Below are 13,526 nucleotides of genomic sequence, written 5' to 3'. Positions count from 1 at the left end.
ACTTTCTCAGAGCCTCTCTCAATTTAATTGATAATCGTATACTTTGAGTCTTCCAACCAGCTACACAGCATGATCCCACACTTGCCCCTTAATCACCATCTGCAAGCTTTTGCCCACTCACTCAACCTATCTATATCCCCTGCAAATTCCTTTGCCCCCCTTCGCAATGTGCCCTTCCACCTATTTTTGTATCATCAAATTTGGATGTGTTATAGTCTGCTATCACCTACATTTTCACCCAAATCATTTATTTCAATGACAAACAAAAATATAGACAGTAAATAATTGGGACACTTTGATATTTAACAAGATTCTGTCAAAGATCTTAGAGAAATCAACTAAACTGAGGCAGCAATGATTCTGCTGTCAAGAGAGTTATACCATGGTGTGATCTTTGTGGCACTCTACTAGTTACGTCTTTCCAACCTCAAAAAGACCAATTAATCTCAATTCACTGTTTCATGTATGTTAATCAATCCTGAATCTATGCACTTACATTACCCCAAAAACCATGATCTCCTTTTTTGTGCAAGTAACCTGCAAACTGTAGACCTGTGGGCCTGACGTTGCTATTGGGTAAGTTATTGGAGGTGATTCTGAAAGAAAGGATTTACAAGCATTTGGAGAGGCAAGGACTGATTAAGGATAGTCAGCGTGGCTTTGTGCGAGAGAAATTGTGTCTCATAAACTTGATTGAGCTTTTTGAGGAAGGAACCAAAATGATTGATGAGGGCAGAGTGGACGTTGTTTACATGACTTTAGTAAAGCCTTTGACAGGGTTCCGCGTGGTAGACTAATTATTACAGTTAGATCACATGGGATTCAAGGAGAGCTTGGGTTAAGCCCAAAACATCGACTCTCTTGCTCCTCAGATACTACCTGACCTGCTGTGCTTTTTCCAGTGCCACACTTTATCAACTGTTAAGGGAGAGCTTTCCATTTGGTTACAAAATTGGCTTGACGGTAGGAAACAGAGAGTGGTGGTGAAGGATTGTTTTTCAAACTGGTGGCCTGTGACCAGTGGTGTTCCACAGGGTCCATTTTTGTTGTCATTGAAATAAATTATTTGGGTGGGAATTTAAGAGACACGGTTAGTAAGTTTGCGGTGACACCAAAATCGGTGGTATAATGTGCAGTGAAGAAGGTTATCTAAGATAATTAAAAGATTTTGATTAATAAGACCGAAGAGTGGCAGATGGAGTCTAATTTGGATAAATGTGAGGTATGCTATTTTGGTAAAACAAACAAGGGCGGACTTACACAGTTAATGGTAGGGCCCTGGGTAGTCTTGTAGAACAGAGACACTCAGTGGTTCAGGTATATTAGTATTTGAAATTTACCTCATAAGTAGACAGACCGGTTAAGAAGGCGTTTAATATTCTTGCCTTCATTATTCATACCTTTGATTATCAGGATTGGGATGTTATGTTAAGTTTGTACAGGACATTAGTGAGGCCTCTTCTGAACAACTTGTATAGTTCTGATCGCCCTGCTGTAGGACGGATATTAATAAATTGAAGAGGGTCCAGAAAAGATTTACCAGGAGGGTTCGAGTTATAAAAAGAGGCTGGATACGCTGTGACGTTTTTTGTTGCGAGTGTAGGAGATTGAGGGGTGACCTTGTATAGGTTTATAAAATCAAGAGGAACATAGATAAGGTGAATTGCAAAGGTCTCTTCTATAGAGTGGAGTTCAAAATTATGGGGCATATTTTTAAGGTGAGAGGAGAAAGATGTAAAAAGGACACAGGACAACATTTTACACTGAGAGTGGTTTGTATATGGAATGAACTGCCAGAGGAAGTGTTGGTAGCAAGTACGGTTACAACACGGAAAAGACATTTGGTTAAGTTAATGAATAGGAAGGATTTGGAGGTAAATGGGCCAAATGCAGTCAAGTGGCACTATTTTGGTTTGAGAACATGGTCAGCATGGACTAGTTGGACTGAGGCGTCTGTTTCCTTGCTATATCACTCTATGACTCTGTGGCATCTTCTGAAATGCCTCAGGGAAATCTAAATGCACTACATCTACTAGTTCTCCTTTATCAACTCTGCTTGTTTTATCCTCAAAGAACATTGGCAAATGTTCACTCTATTTGATTGTGTCGAGTTTTTCTAAATGTTCAGTTTACTCAATGGACTCCACAGCAGCTGTTAAGTGATCTGGCTTGGAGTTTCCTGCTTTCTGTTTCCCTCCTCCTTGAACAGGGTTGTCACGTTAGCAGTTTTCCACTCTGCTGGGACCCTCCCATAATTCAGTGAGTTCGGGAATTGGTCCTGGTGACTTGAATGCTCTTAGTTTCATTAGCTTGATCCTTATGATAGAGACTGTTACAAGATCTTTCCTCATATTAACACCTTGCTCATCTGTTATCTTTGGGATGTTGATAGTGTTCTCCACCTTAAAGACCAACGCAAAATATTGGTTCAAATTATTTGCCATTTCCTTGTTCTTTATCATTGGTTCCCCAGTTGCATCCTCGAAGGGATTCACTTACTTTAGCGACCGTTTTTTCCCCCTTTTATGTGCCCATAGAAGCTCTGGTTATTTGATTTTCTATTTCTTTCCAGTTTACTTTCATGATCAGTTTTTTCCCTCATTATTACTTTATCGTTCATTCTTCATTGGTTCCTTAAAGTTCCGATCTGTAGGCCTACCACTAGTTTTTACCACTTTCTATGCCGTAGCTTTTGATTGGATACTCTCCATTGACCATCTTTCTTAACCAGTATGATCATCAGTACGATTTTTAGCAAAACACAAATACCTGTTGGAACATTGATCAATCTCATTTAATTCATGCATGAAGAAGTGTCCTGTATGATTAAAATATAATGGCATAAAATATAACTTCAGTTTAGGAATATAAATAAATTAGAAGCGGAAGTGAGCTTTTCCCTATGGGTCTGAAATATCATGGCTAATCAATTCCCATCTCCAATTTCCCTTCCCTAACAGCAATCTATCTACCTCTGTCTTAAAAACCTTCAATTACCTGTCTCCATTACCTTCTAACATCTCACAACTTCTCTGAGAGAAAAAAAATCTCCTCATCTTTGTCTGAAAAGGATGGTCCCTAACTTTTAAACAGAGTCCACTAGTTCTCGACTCATTCACAAGAGGACAGACGCTCTCCATATGCACTTTGTTAAGATTATTGAGCATCTTATGTATTTCATTCAAGTCATCCTTTCTCCTTCTAAATTCCAGTGGAAACAAGCTCAGCCTGTACAACCTTTTCTCATTCAACAGCGCAGGTACAATGTCTGTTCATGTCCAAAATCTCTTTAGAATTCCAATATTGAATTAGAGGACCCCAAGTGAGATTAGGTATTTAGATGGTTGAACAACTGGTTTGTGATGCAGAGTGATGCCAACAGCATAGATTCAGTTCCCGCACTGGCTGAGATTACCATGGAGGACCCACCTTCTCAACCTTACCAGAGGCATCGTCACCCTCCGGTTAAACTCATCACTAGTCTTCCCCCTCTAATGAGAGAGCAGCTCTTTGATCCTCTAGGATTTTGCCTTTTTACTTTGTAATTATTGCATTTTTGTAAATATGACCAAGTCCCCTTTTTGTTAATGTCTATCGACATTTGATCTCAATTCTGACTACCAGTCACTTCTGCTGTTTGTCCATTTTGTCTTTTTAAGTCCTTTTTTAAAACTTGCTGGTAAATTGTCAGCCACTCTATACGTGACAAAATCTAAAATTAAGGTTAATCCTTAACAAATAAATCAATTAATAGAAAATCTATCTAGCATCATTGTCATAGGACAAACTATTGTTTCTGGAAAGATTAAATAAAATGATGATAAATTTTATTAAAAGTCAGTGCATTGCAAAAGCAGATCAAATTATCCAAACTTAGAAAATCTCTATTTATCTTGTTTCAGTATTCAAACATGATTGAAATTAAGGACATTAGAGATCATGTAGGTGCTGTAAATGAACAGAAAGAAAAGCAAGTGAAATATCCACTCCTTACAAAGAATCATTAGAAAATCTAAGGCCCTCTAGCCTGTCAGTTTTATGTTGCATTTAGTGCTCATCTTTATTTAAGCTCCTTAACATAGATTCATGCACCAGCTTAACTTCTGCTTGTGGTGTGCTGCATTTCAAGGTTTGAAATTAAGTTCTAAAACATTTAAATGTTATTGATTTTGTTTCACTTTTGTTTTTTTGTTGCTCTTCCAAGAGCACTTATGACTCACTGGCTACTTTTTGTGTGCTAACAATATAATAACACTAGATGGCAGTGTCCATCACTCTACTGCAAATTTCCAACTACAGTACAGAGGAACCTCGATTATTCCAACGAGAAGGGTGGGCACTATTTCATTCAGATAATTGATTATTCGGTTAATTGATTCAATGCCTCTCCTCTGGGGCTCTGAATTTTCCAAAGTTTCCTTTTCCTTCACTCTGCCTGCCTTGCTCCCTCTCTCTGTCTCAGGGTTTGTTTCTGAGCAGATGCAAACTTGTGTGTAAGGGACCTGCAGCATTGCTGAAGCCACTCTATGCCCCCACCCCACCCCCATAAGTTCATGGAATTGAGGAAGCGAGCACTTGCTAATGTCTGCTCCCCATTCAGGAGACTAAGCACCAGCACATTGCACGCATGAGCAACCCCACCCCCCGTGGGCCCCAACCTACGCCAACTCAGACCAGCCCTGCCACCATCTGAACCCCCACACCCCATCCACACCCACCCCCCCTTCCCTTCAGGGGCAGCCAGATGGGACATGATCAGGAAGACTGGTACTGCCTTTGGGGGAATGAGTCTCCAAATAGTGCGCGCACAACTTTTTCTCAGGTTCCACCTTTGCTCTGTACAGAAAAATGTTGAAGAGATTATCTGGGGAAGAGGGGTTTAGGCTACATCCCTGTGTAGAACTCCAGAGAAAAGTGTGGGAGGGGTAAGAGAGAGGACGACCTGTCAGTCATTTGGAGACGGTACTTGGGCTCCCATCTTTGTCCAGGACTGTTCTCGGCAGCATTTCAGTAAGCTGAGTTCATTTTTAATCAATGTAAACAAAAGACGCGATCAAGCTTGGAAACGTGTCTCTGATGTAATGTTTCTATCGGGACCTCGCGATCTCCTTCGGATAATCTGGTATTCGGATAATCAAGGTTCCCCTGCAGACAACTCCAGAATATCTATCTTGATTCTAAAAATGCCTTTGAGATTTAGATTGACTGCAGGTATTAGATATTGCCTTTATAAATATTGAATGAAGACAATATGAACAATTTAATTAGTAATGGTTCATGTTGGTTTCAGTGGTTAAAAAGGCAAAGAGAGCTATATTAACTTGTGGATTAAGTTTAATATTTTATGCACAAATGTACAATTCGTTGTACTGTGATATTGAAAGTAATTTCAACATTCACACCCTCCATCATTTAATGCATATGATATACGCACTGCAGTGACACATTAAGCCTCCTTTTATAGCACCGTCCAACCCACAGCCTCTACTACCCAGAAGAACGAGGGCAGCAGATACATGGGCACACCAGCACCTCCAAATACCCTTCCATGCCACTCACCATCCTGATATGAAACAGTATTGCCATTCCTTCACAGTCGCTAGGTCAAAATCTGGAAATCCTGAACAGCACAGTGGGTGTCTGACACGCCAAAAGCTGATTTTTCAAGAAGGAAGGATCTCTTTCTCCAGGAAAATTAGGGAAGAGCCATTAATTGTTGAACAGCAACACCCACAAACCCTTGATTATTTTTTAAATTACACTGGACAAGCATGATGTGGTTTACTGTGCTTAACTTATGAACAATTCAATGCAATGGAGAGAATTAAATCTATTCTCAAGCAGCATATCATGGTATATTGATACTACAGCACTACCCAAGAAGGCTTTCACTTTCACTTTCTAATTTTCCAAGTTTTCATCTGTAGCAATAAACTCTCATTGAAATATCTTTGCTCTGCCTGAAACTGTTTTAACAGGTTTAATGCATTTTTTTGCCTTTCTTTTAGGAGAGGCATTAGCCTTGTCGTATTATCACTAGACTGAATTGAATTGAATTTATTGTCACGTGTACCGAGGCACAGTGAAAAGCTTCGTCTTGCGATACAGGCAGATCACAGAGTTAAACATCATAGAGAAGTAAATAACCGGTAAACAGTAGCAAAAACAAAAATACAGGTGCAGGCGAATGTTAAGACTTTGTGAGTCCATTCAGTATTCTAACAACAGCACGGTAGAAACTGTTTCAAAACCAGCTGGTGTGTGTATTCAGGCTTCCGAACCTTCTGCCCAATGGTAGAGGTTGTAGGAAAACATTGCCAGGGTGGGATGGGTCTTTGAGAATGCTGGCAGCCTTTCCTTGACAGTGGGCCTGGTCGATGGATTCCATAGATGGGAGGTTGGCCTTTGTGATTGTCCAGGCCGAGTTCACCACCCTCTGTAACAGTCTCCAATCTTGAATGGTACAGTTGCCATACCAGGTAGTGATACATCCAGACAGAATGATCTCGATGGCACACCTATAAAAGTTGATGAGAGTATTTGCTGTCATGCCAAATTTTCTCAGCTGCCTGAGGAAGAAGAGACGTTGTTGGCCCTTTGTAATCAGTGCATCCACATGAAGAGTCCACATGACCACTCCCAGGAGCTTGACACTCTCCACTCGTTCCACCTCTGTGAATTTTAATGTTTAGGGGGCATGAGTAACATGCCACCGAAAGTCAATAATGCGTTCATTGGTTTTCGGCATTGAGAGAAAGATTGTTCTCAGTGCATCAATTTTCCAGGTCCTCCATCTCCCGTCTGTTGTCTGTTTCGTCGCCACCTGAGATTCAACCGACTATGGTGGTGTCATGAGTGAACTTGTAATTGGCATTAGTCTGGTATTTGGCGATGCAGTCATGGGTATACAGTGAGTACACACCCTTGGGGGGGGGGCTTCAGTGTTGAGTATTGGTGACGATGAAATATTGTCCCCAGTCTTCACTGATTGTGACCTGTGGGTCAGGAAATGAGGATCCAGTTGAAGAGAGTGGGGCTTAGTCAGAGATGACTGAGTTTAGTAATCAGTCTCCCAGAGATGCAGGTAATGTTCTGGGGACCCGGGTTCAAATCCCACCATGGCAGATGGTGTAGTTTAATTCCAATAAAAATCTGGAATTAAGAGTCGGATGATGGTCATGAAACCATTGCTGATTGTCAGGAGCAACTCATCTGGTTCACTCATGTCCTTAGAGAAGGAAACTGCTGTACTTACCTGGTCTGGTCTACATGTGAATCAGACCCACAGCAACATGGTTGACTCTTAACTGGGTAAGTAGGGATGGACAATTAATGAACTCCTGCATCACATGAATGAATGTTTTAGAAAGAAGATCTGAAAGTGTATGAATATTCTGTAAATATGCTGTCTGTCATGTAAACAGCATATATTCAATATTGTTAAAACCCTGTAGATATAGGAAATCCAGTGATTTTCCCACATATCTGATGAATTAAAATGGGTAGGTTCAAGGCTCACCTTGGGATGCCTGAACTGGTGGGTGTATTAAAATGAAAAATAAATTAGCATAAGAATTGGAATAAATTATTGCATATTATTTGCACTCATAAATTTTACTTTGTTCTTTGCTTTTCCAGGAGCAAAATAATTTAAATAACAAATGAAGCATAACTCACGTGACTAGCGTTCCATAAGTAGGGTCATTTTTAGCACCAGCTAATAAATGAAGTATGCAATATATTAGTAAAAACATTACAGCAGGTGCTGGAAATCAGAAGCAAAATAAACAGGTCAAATAGATTGCTTCCTATTCCACTAAACCACCTTGTGGTCATACTAACATTTCCATCCTTGGCCTACTACTGTACATTAGTGCAATTCAACACCAGCTGCAGGAACAAGGCTTCATTTTCTACTTGGGCACTTTACAACCTACAGGACTCACTATTGAGTTCCACAACTTCACAATATGACCTCTGTTTTCCATTTCTGTTATATCCCTCACTGTCCTTCGGCTGTGTATTGTTAGCTTTCCTCTCAGTAGATCCAACCCATTTTCTCTCTCTTGCAGCTATTTTACGTATCCACCTACTTTACTACCACTGTCACTGCTTTTGTTGTTTCCTCTGGGCAACCTCACAATCTGGGAGAAAGTGAGGACTACAGATCCTGGAGATCTGAGTCAGTGTGTGGTGCTGAAAAAGCATAGCAGGTCAGGCAGCTTCCAAGGAGCAGGAGAGTCAACGTTTCGAGCATAAGCATCAGTTTTCCTGATGCTCAAAGCGTTGACTTCCCTGCTCCTCGAATGGTTGTGAAGGGGTTGGGGTAAACAACAGGTGGGGATAGAGCCCAAAGAGAGAGAAGAACAAAAAATGAAGTTGTTGGAAAAGCTCAGCAGATCTGCAGGTTCTGTGAAGCAAAAGCATTGTGAAGAGAAACTCCGTTCTGAGGAAGGGTTACTGGACCTGAAATATTAACTCTGACTTCTCTTCACAGATGCTACCAGATCTGCTGAGCTCTCCCCGCATCTTCTGGCTTTTGTTTCTCTTTCACAGTATGCATAGTTCTTTCAGTTTTATGAGTGAGAAGAACAGTTGGACAGACAAGGGAGTGGATAACGATCTGACTAGGAGACTGAATAGCTGTTAATTGAGACTGTTAGTAGCTAGCATTAGTTGATGTGTAATGGCAGACTGAGATAAGAAAACCTGGTGTGTGGGTAGGAGCTCGGACATGGGAGAGTTCAGGCCCTAAAATTATTGAACTAGCTATTCAGTTGGGAGGGCTGCAGGGTACCCAAGCAGAAGATGAGGTATTGTTCTTCTAGCTTGCACTGAGAATTGATGGAGCACTGCAGCAAGCCTGAAATAGAGTTGTTGGCCAGAGAGCAGGGTAGTGTGTTAAAGTTGCAGGCAGCTGGAAGCTCAGGCTCTTTTTTTTTGCGGGCAGAATGTAGTTTGTTCTGCGAAGCAGTCACCCAGTTTATTCCTTGTTTCCCCAATGTAGAGGAGACCACATTGTGAGCAGCGAATGCCATAGACTACATGGTGGGAAGTGCAGGGAAAGTGGTGTATGTTTGGGCCCTTGGACACTGAGGAAGGAGGAGGTAAATGGGTCGTGATACAGATTCGGTAGTTGCAGAGGAAGGTGCCATTGGGCTGTCGTGTGGTGTTGGGAGTCGAGGAAGAGTGGACCAGGGTGTCCCAGAGGGAATGGTCCCTGTGGAAGGTGGTCAAGGGAGGGAAGGAGAATATGTGTCAGGTGGTGGCATCTCGCTGGAGATGGCAGAAATGGCAGCATCGTCTGGATGTAGACGTTGATGGGATGGTAGGTACGGACAAGTGGAACCCTATCACTGTTGCAGGAGGGAAGAAAGGGGGTGGGGGCAGAGGTGCGGGAGCTGGGTCAGGCCTGGTTGAGGACCCTGGAGAACGGTCCTGGGGAATCCTCGGTTGAGGATGAAGGTGGGCAATTCGAAGGCACCCTTGTCAAAGTTGGCATCAATGAAACATATGCAACAGAGACTGAGAAAATGGAATGGAGTGCAAGGATGTATGGTCCAGGTAGCTGTGGGGTCAGTGGGTTTATAGTGAATATTAGTGGCCAGTCTATCCCCAAAAAAGGAAACAGAAGGAAGGAGTCAGAAATAGACCAGGTTAAAGTGAGTGCATGGAGAAAACTGGAAGTGAAATTGATAAACCTGTCCAATTCCGGATGAGAGAGGGATGAGAGAGGGAAGCAGCACCAATGGTATCGTATATCGGAGAAAGGATTGTGACTGGAATAGGACTGGACCAAAGATTGTTCCCACAAAGAGAGAGGCATAACTGAGGCCCATGAGGGTACCCATGATCAACTCTCTGACCTGAAGAAAATGAGAGAAGATAAGAGTGAAGTTGTTGAGGATGAGGATGAGATTGGCCAAGTGGAAGGAAGTGGTGGGGAGGGAACAGGTCAGACCTTTCCTCCAGGAAAAATAATTTTCTGGTCTGCACTGTCTCATGTCCTAGCCCCCTACCAGGCCTAGTCAATCTGCCATTCCACTTATTGTTAGCCACTAACAGTCTCCAGATGTTTGCCCTCTTAGCCAGATTGTTATTTATTTCCATGTCTGTTCAATTGTTCTTCTCTCTCTTTGGACTATATTCCCACTTCCATTTACGTTGTAACCCCTCCCCCAACTCTATCTTCTGCAATATAGACCAATATTTTCCTAACTACCCTCAGTTCTGAGGAAGGGTTGCCGGACCTGAAATGTTAAGCCTGATTTCTCAACAGTTAGATTGTAAGATTGACTGAAAATAGTGGCCGATTCCTACATGGTGAAAGGCCACATGAGTAAGGCAACATACCAGATGCCTCACCAGTGAATCATTGCATTTGGAAGACAAGCAAAAGTAGGAGAATGTTGCAGTTTTAAATGATTTTGCTTTTAAATACATGCTATATTGATGTACTTATCATTTTATTTTTAGGAATATTGTTTTCCATTGCATCATTTACTTTCCATTGTTACATCCCTTTCAATATCAATATAGAACAGGGAAGATGTCCTCACATGGCACAAAGATGTGTAATATTAATGAGTGATAGGCAGAATTATAATACCCTAATCAAAAGTAAAGGCTTGGAACGTTTCATATTTGTGATTGTGAATGGAAATTCTAGCCTGTCATTGGTTTGCACTTTTTGATATCAAAGAAACCTTACAAAATGACAGTCACTTACTAATTATTAATCATCTCTGTCTCTTTGCAGGTATTGTCCAGGGCGGCAGCCTGCCCTACATTTGCACTCAGATCATGACAATTGTTGATCAAGAACAAAACAAAGTCTTGTGGATTCCAGCTGGAACACTCTAGGATCACACTTGAGCAGCTCAAACTTCCTTTGCCATAAAGGTGTGAAACCTGACAATTGCCGTATTGAGTACACAATCTGAAGATTGCAAATTACACAGAACAGGCAATGTACTTATAGTGAACAGAAAATGAATCTCATTCTGAGGGTGTTGGGTCAAACCTTTTTTAAATACACATTGACCTGGCATCTGCTGTACTCTGGCATTGTTACAAAAATACCCTTCAAATTGGATATATTCAGGACTGATTTTAAAATATTTTATTCTACCTTCTTTCTCCACTCCCCCAAATAAAATTTGAAATAAAAGTGATGCTGCAACTAAAACTTAGAACACACGTTTACAAGTAATATTTCCTGAGTATTTGTTTTAAATGTTTACTTGAATGTTTATATCCTTATCTCTTATTTTTTGTATTTTGGATAAGACAATTCTTCTGAATGGGGTGAAGTTTGTGCATGCATACAGGCGTGCTTAGCTGGTTACATGCTCGCGTCCTGTGATTCTACTGGCAGATTAAACCTAATAAAATTGGTACAGAGTGATCATGTATGTGGGAAAAGATATTGTGATTGGTACTGTTTGGAGTGGACTATGAACTTTTGTGCACTCCTTTAAAGGGCAGACCACTGCATTTTTGTTTTTGTCTGTTGAAAATATATTTTTCTGCATGGATCTTGATATTTAAGCAGTATAATGTTATCTGATCATATTGTATAAACTAATACCTTAATTGTTGGGCCTAATGATATGTAGCAAGGGGTAAAGAGCTATTAGCTAGGCCTGGCATGCTGATATGACACTTTCTAAAAGCTGTATATATTGAAGAAACTCATCTTGGTGCAATTTTGCAGTATATGTTGAGCTTTTTTTTAATTCAGAGTGTGTAGCAGTCAGATTTATTTAACTTTGAAACACTATTTCCCTTGCTTGGAGATTTTGTCGAAGTAAATGTAGTTTTGAGGCACAGTAAGTAATTGTAGAGTTGCCACTGTCTGGAAATTGGTCATTGAATCTGCAATGCAATGTCTCTGTTCTGTTGTCCACCCCCAACCCCCACTCCTGTCCCCAATATATTGTGCCAAATTGTCAACATTAATATCATCTTTTCACATTGCACTTGTGAATCCTGTATGCCTAATACAGGATAATTGCTTTTGGTCCTCCAGTTTGTGTCATTTTTAAGTGTAGTTTCCTCCTGTACCTACAGTCTTCAATGTATAAAGAAACACAAGACTGTTCCTTACATTTCATGAATTGCCTGGTGCATGAGAGCTTTTCATACATTCAATGAAACTGCTAATTTTTTGAATTCTATAGTAAAAAGGGATATTTTTAAAGAACAAAAGGTTGTTTGACATTTTAACAACTTGATTTTTTTTTTAAAAAACACTTTTTAAATTAGAATTAGCGCCAGAAGTAGCATTGGGCAAGGTTTTCACTTGACTTCACATACTGCAGGTATGTAGAGCAATTCAATTACTTCTATAACAGTTTGATCTAGCAATGAGGAAGTTTCCCTTTTACATTCAAAGTGCCCAATCATACTGTTGGATTTTTCATTTTGGCTCAACATGTAAATCCAACTGATCCAGTGACTTGATCCCTATGCACCACCTGCCAGTGTAAGTTGTTGAAGGCACAGTCAGAGTGTGACAGAAATGGTACAGAGCAAACAGGGACTGATGTTTTTTTTCTGTGCTGAAAAAAGAATGTTACTTTGTATCAAATGTAAAGCAATTGATTAGTACAAGAATAAAGGTCAATTTCTGATATCCAACATGTGTTTTTGTTCCAACTATCCATTGTGTTTGAAATTAACTTGGTGAAATCTAGATAAGCAGCTTGAGTTTAGAAATGTATATTTTTTCCTAATTTGATTGATATGGTTTCATCCGAGGTACTAGAGACTGCTGTCCAGCTTCTCAAGTCTGTTCTGCCATTCTGTTAGATCATGGCTCATCTACTCCTGAATCCTGAAGAAGGGCTTATGCCCGAAACGTCGATTCTCCTGTTCCTTGGAAGCTGCCTGACCTGCTGCGCTTTTTTCAGCAACACGTTTTCAGCATTATTTCCTTGCAGACTAAACAAAATTCAAAAAGGACAATAAATCAGAACTAGAAATTTATAGCCTGCTTAGCTTGAGCTGATGAGAGTAAAATCCCTGATGAGATCATTAGAATTTTTTTTTCATTCTCAGGATGAAGACCATAAGACCATAAGACATAGGAGTGGAAGTAAGGCCATTCGGCCCATCGAGTCCACTCCGCCATTCAATCATGGCTGATGCGCATTTCAGCTCCACTTGCCAGCGTTCTCCCCGTAGCCCTTAATTCCTCTAGACAACAAGAACCTATCAATCTCGGCCTTGAAGACATTTAGCGTCCCGGCTTCCACTGCACTCCGTGGCAATGAATTCCACAGGCCCACCACTCTCTGGCTGAAGAAATGTCTCCGCATTTCCGTTCTGAAATGACCCCCTCTAATTCTAAGGCTGTGTCCACGGGTCCTAGTCTCCTCGCCTAACAGAAACAATTTTCTAGCATCCACCTTTTCAAAGCCATGTATTATTTTGTACGTCTCTATTAGATCTCCCCTTAATCTTCTAAACTCCAACGAATACAATCCCAGTATCCTCAGCCGTTCCTCATATGCTAGACCTGT

General features: G+C 40.8%; 1 protein-coding gene across 17 annotated transcripts in view; it reads left to right on the top strand.

Annotated features, from left to right (window-relative positions):
- LOC140484688 (disks large homolog 5-like) overlaps positions 1-12,642 on the top strand; it is a 218,127-nt gene extending 205,485 nt beyond the window's left edge. For all 17 annotated transcript variants that reach the window (XM_072583361.1, XM_072583358.1, XM_072583357.1 and 14 more), the window contains one exon: positions 10,760-12,642. In XM_072583361.1, coding sequence (XP_072439462.1) covers positions 10,760-10,863 — 104 coding nt within the window. In that variant the 3' untranslated portion in view covers positions 10,864-12,642. The remainder of the gene's footprint in view (positions 1-10,759) is intronic.
- Positions 12,643-13,526: the final 884 nt, after the last annotated feature.

Source organism: Chiloscyllium punctatum, chromosome 13 (assembly GCF_047496795.1).
Source record: "Chiloscyllium punctatum isolate Juve2018m chromosome 13, sChiPun1.3, whole genome shotgun sequence".
In the NCBI taxonomy this organism is placed as follows: domain Eukaryota; kingdom Metazoa; phylum Chordata; class Chondrichthyes; order Orectolobiformes; family Hemiscylliidae; genus Chiloscyllium; species Chiloscyllium punctatum.
This window is presented reverse-complemented; position numbering and strand designations above follow the sequence as displayed.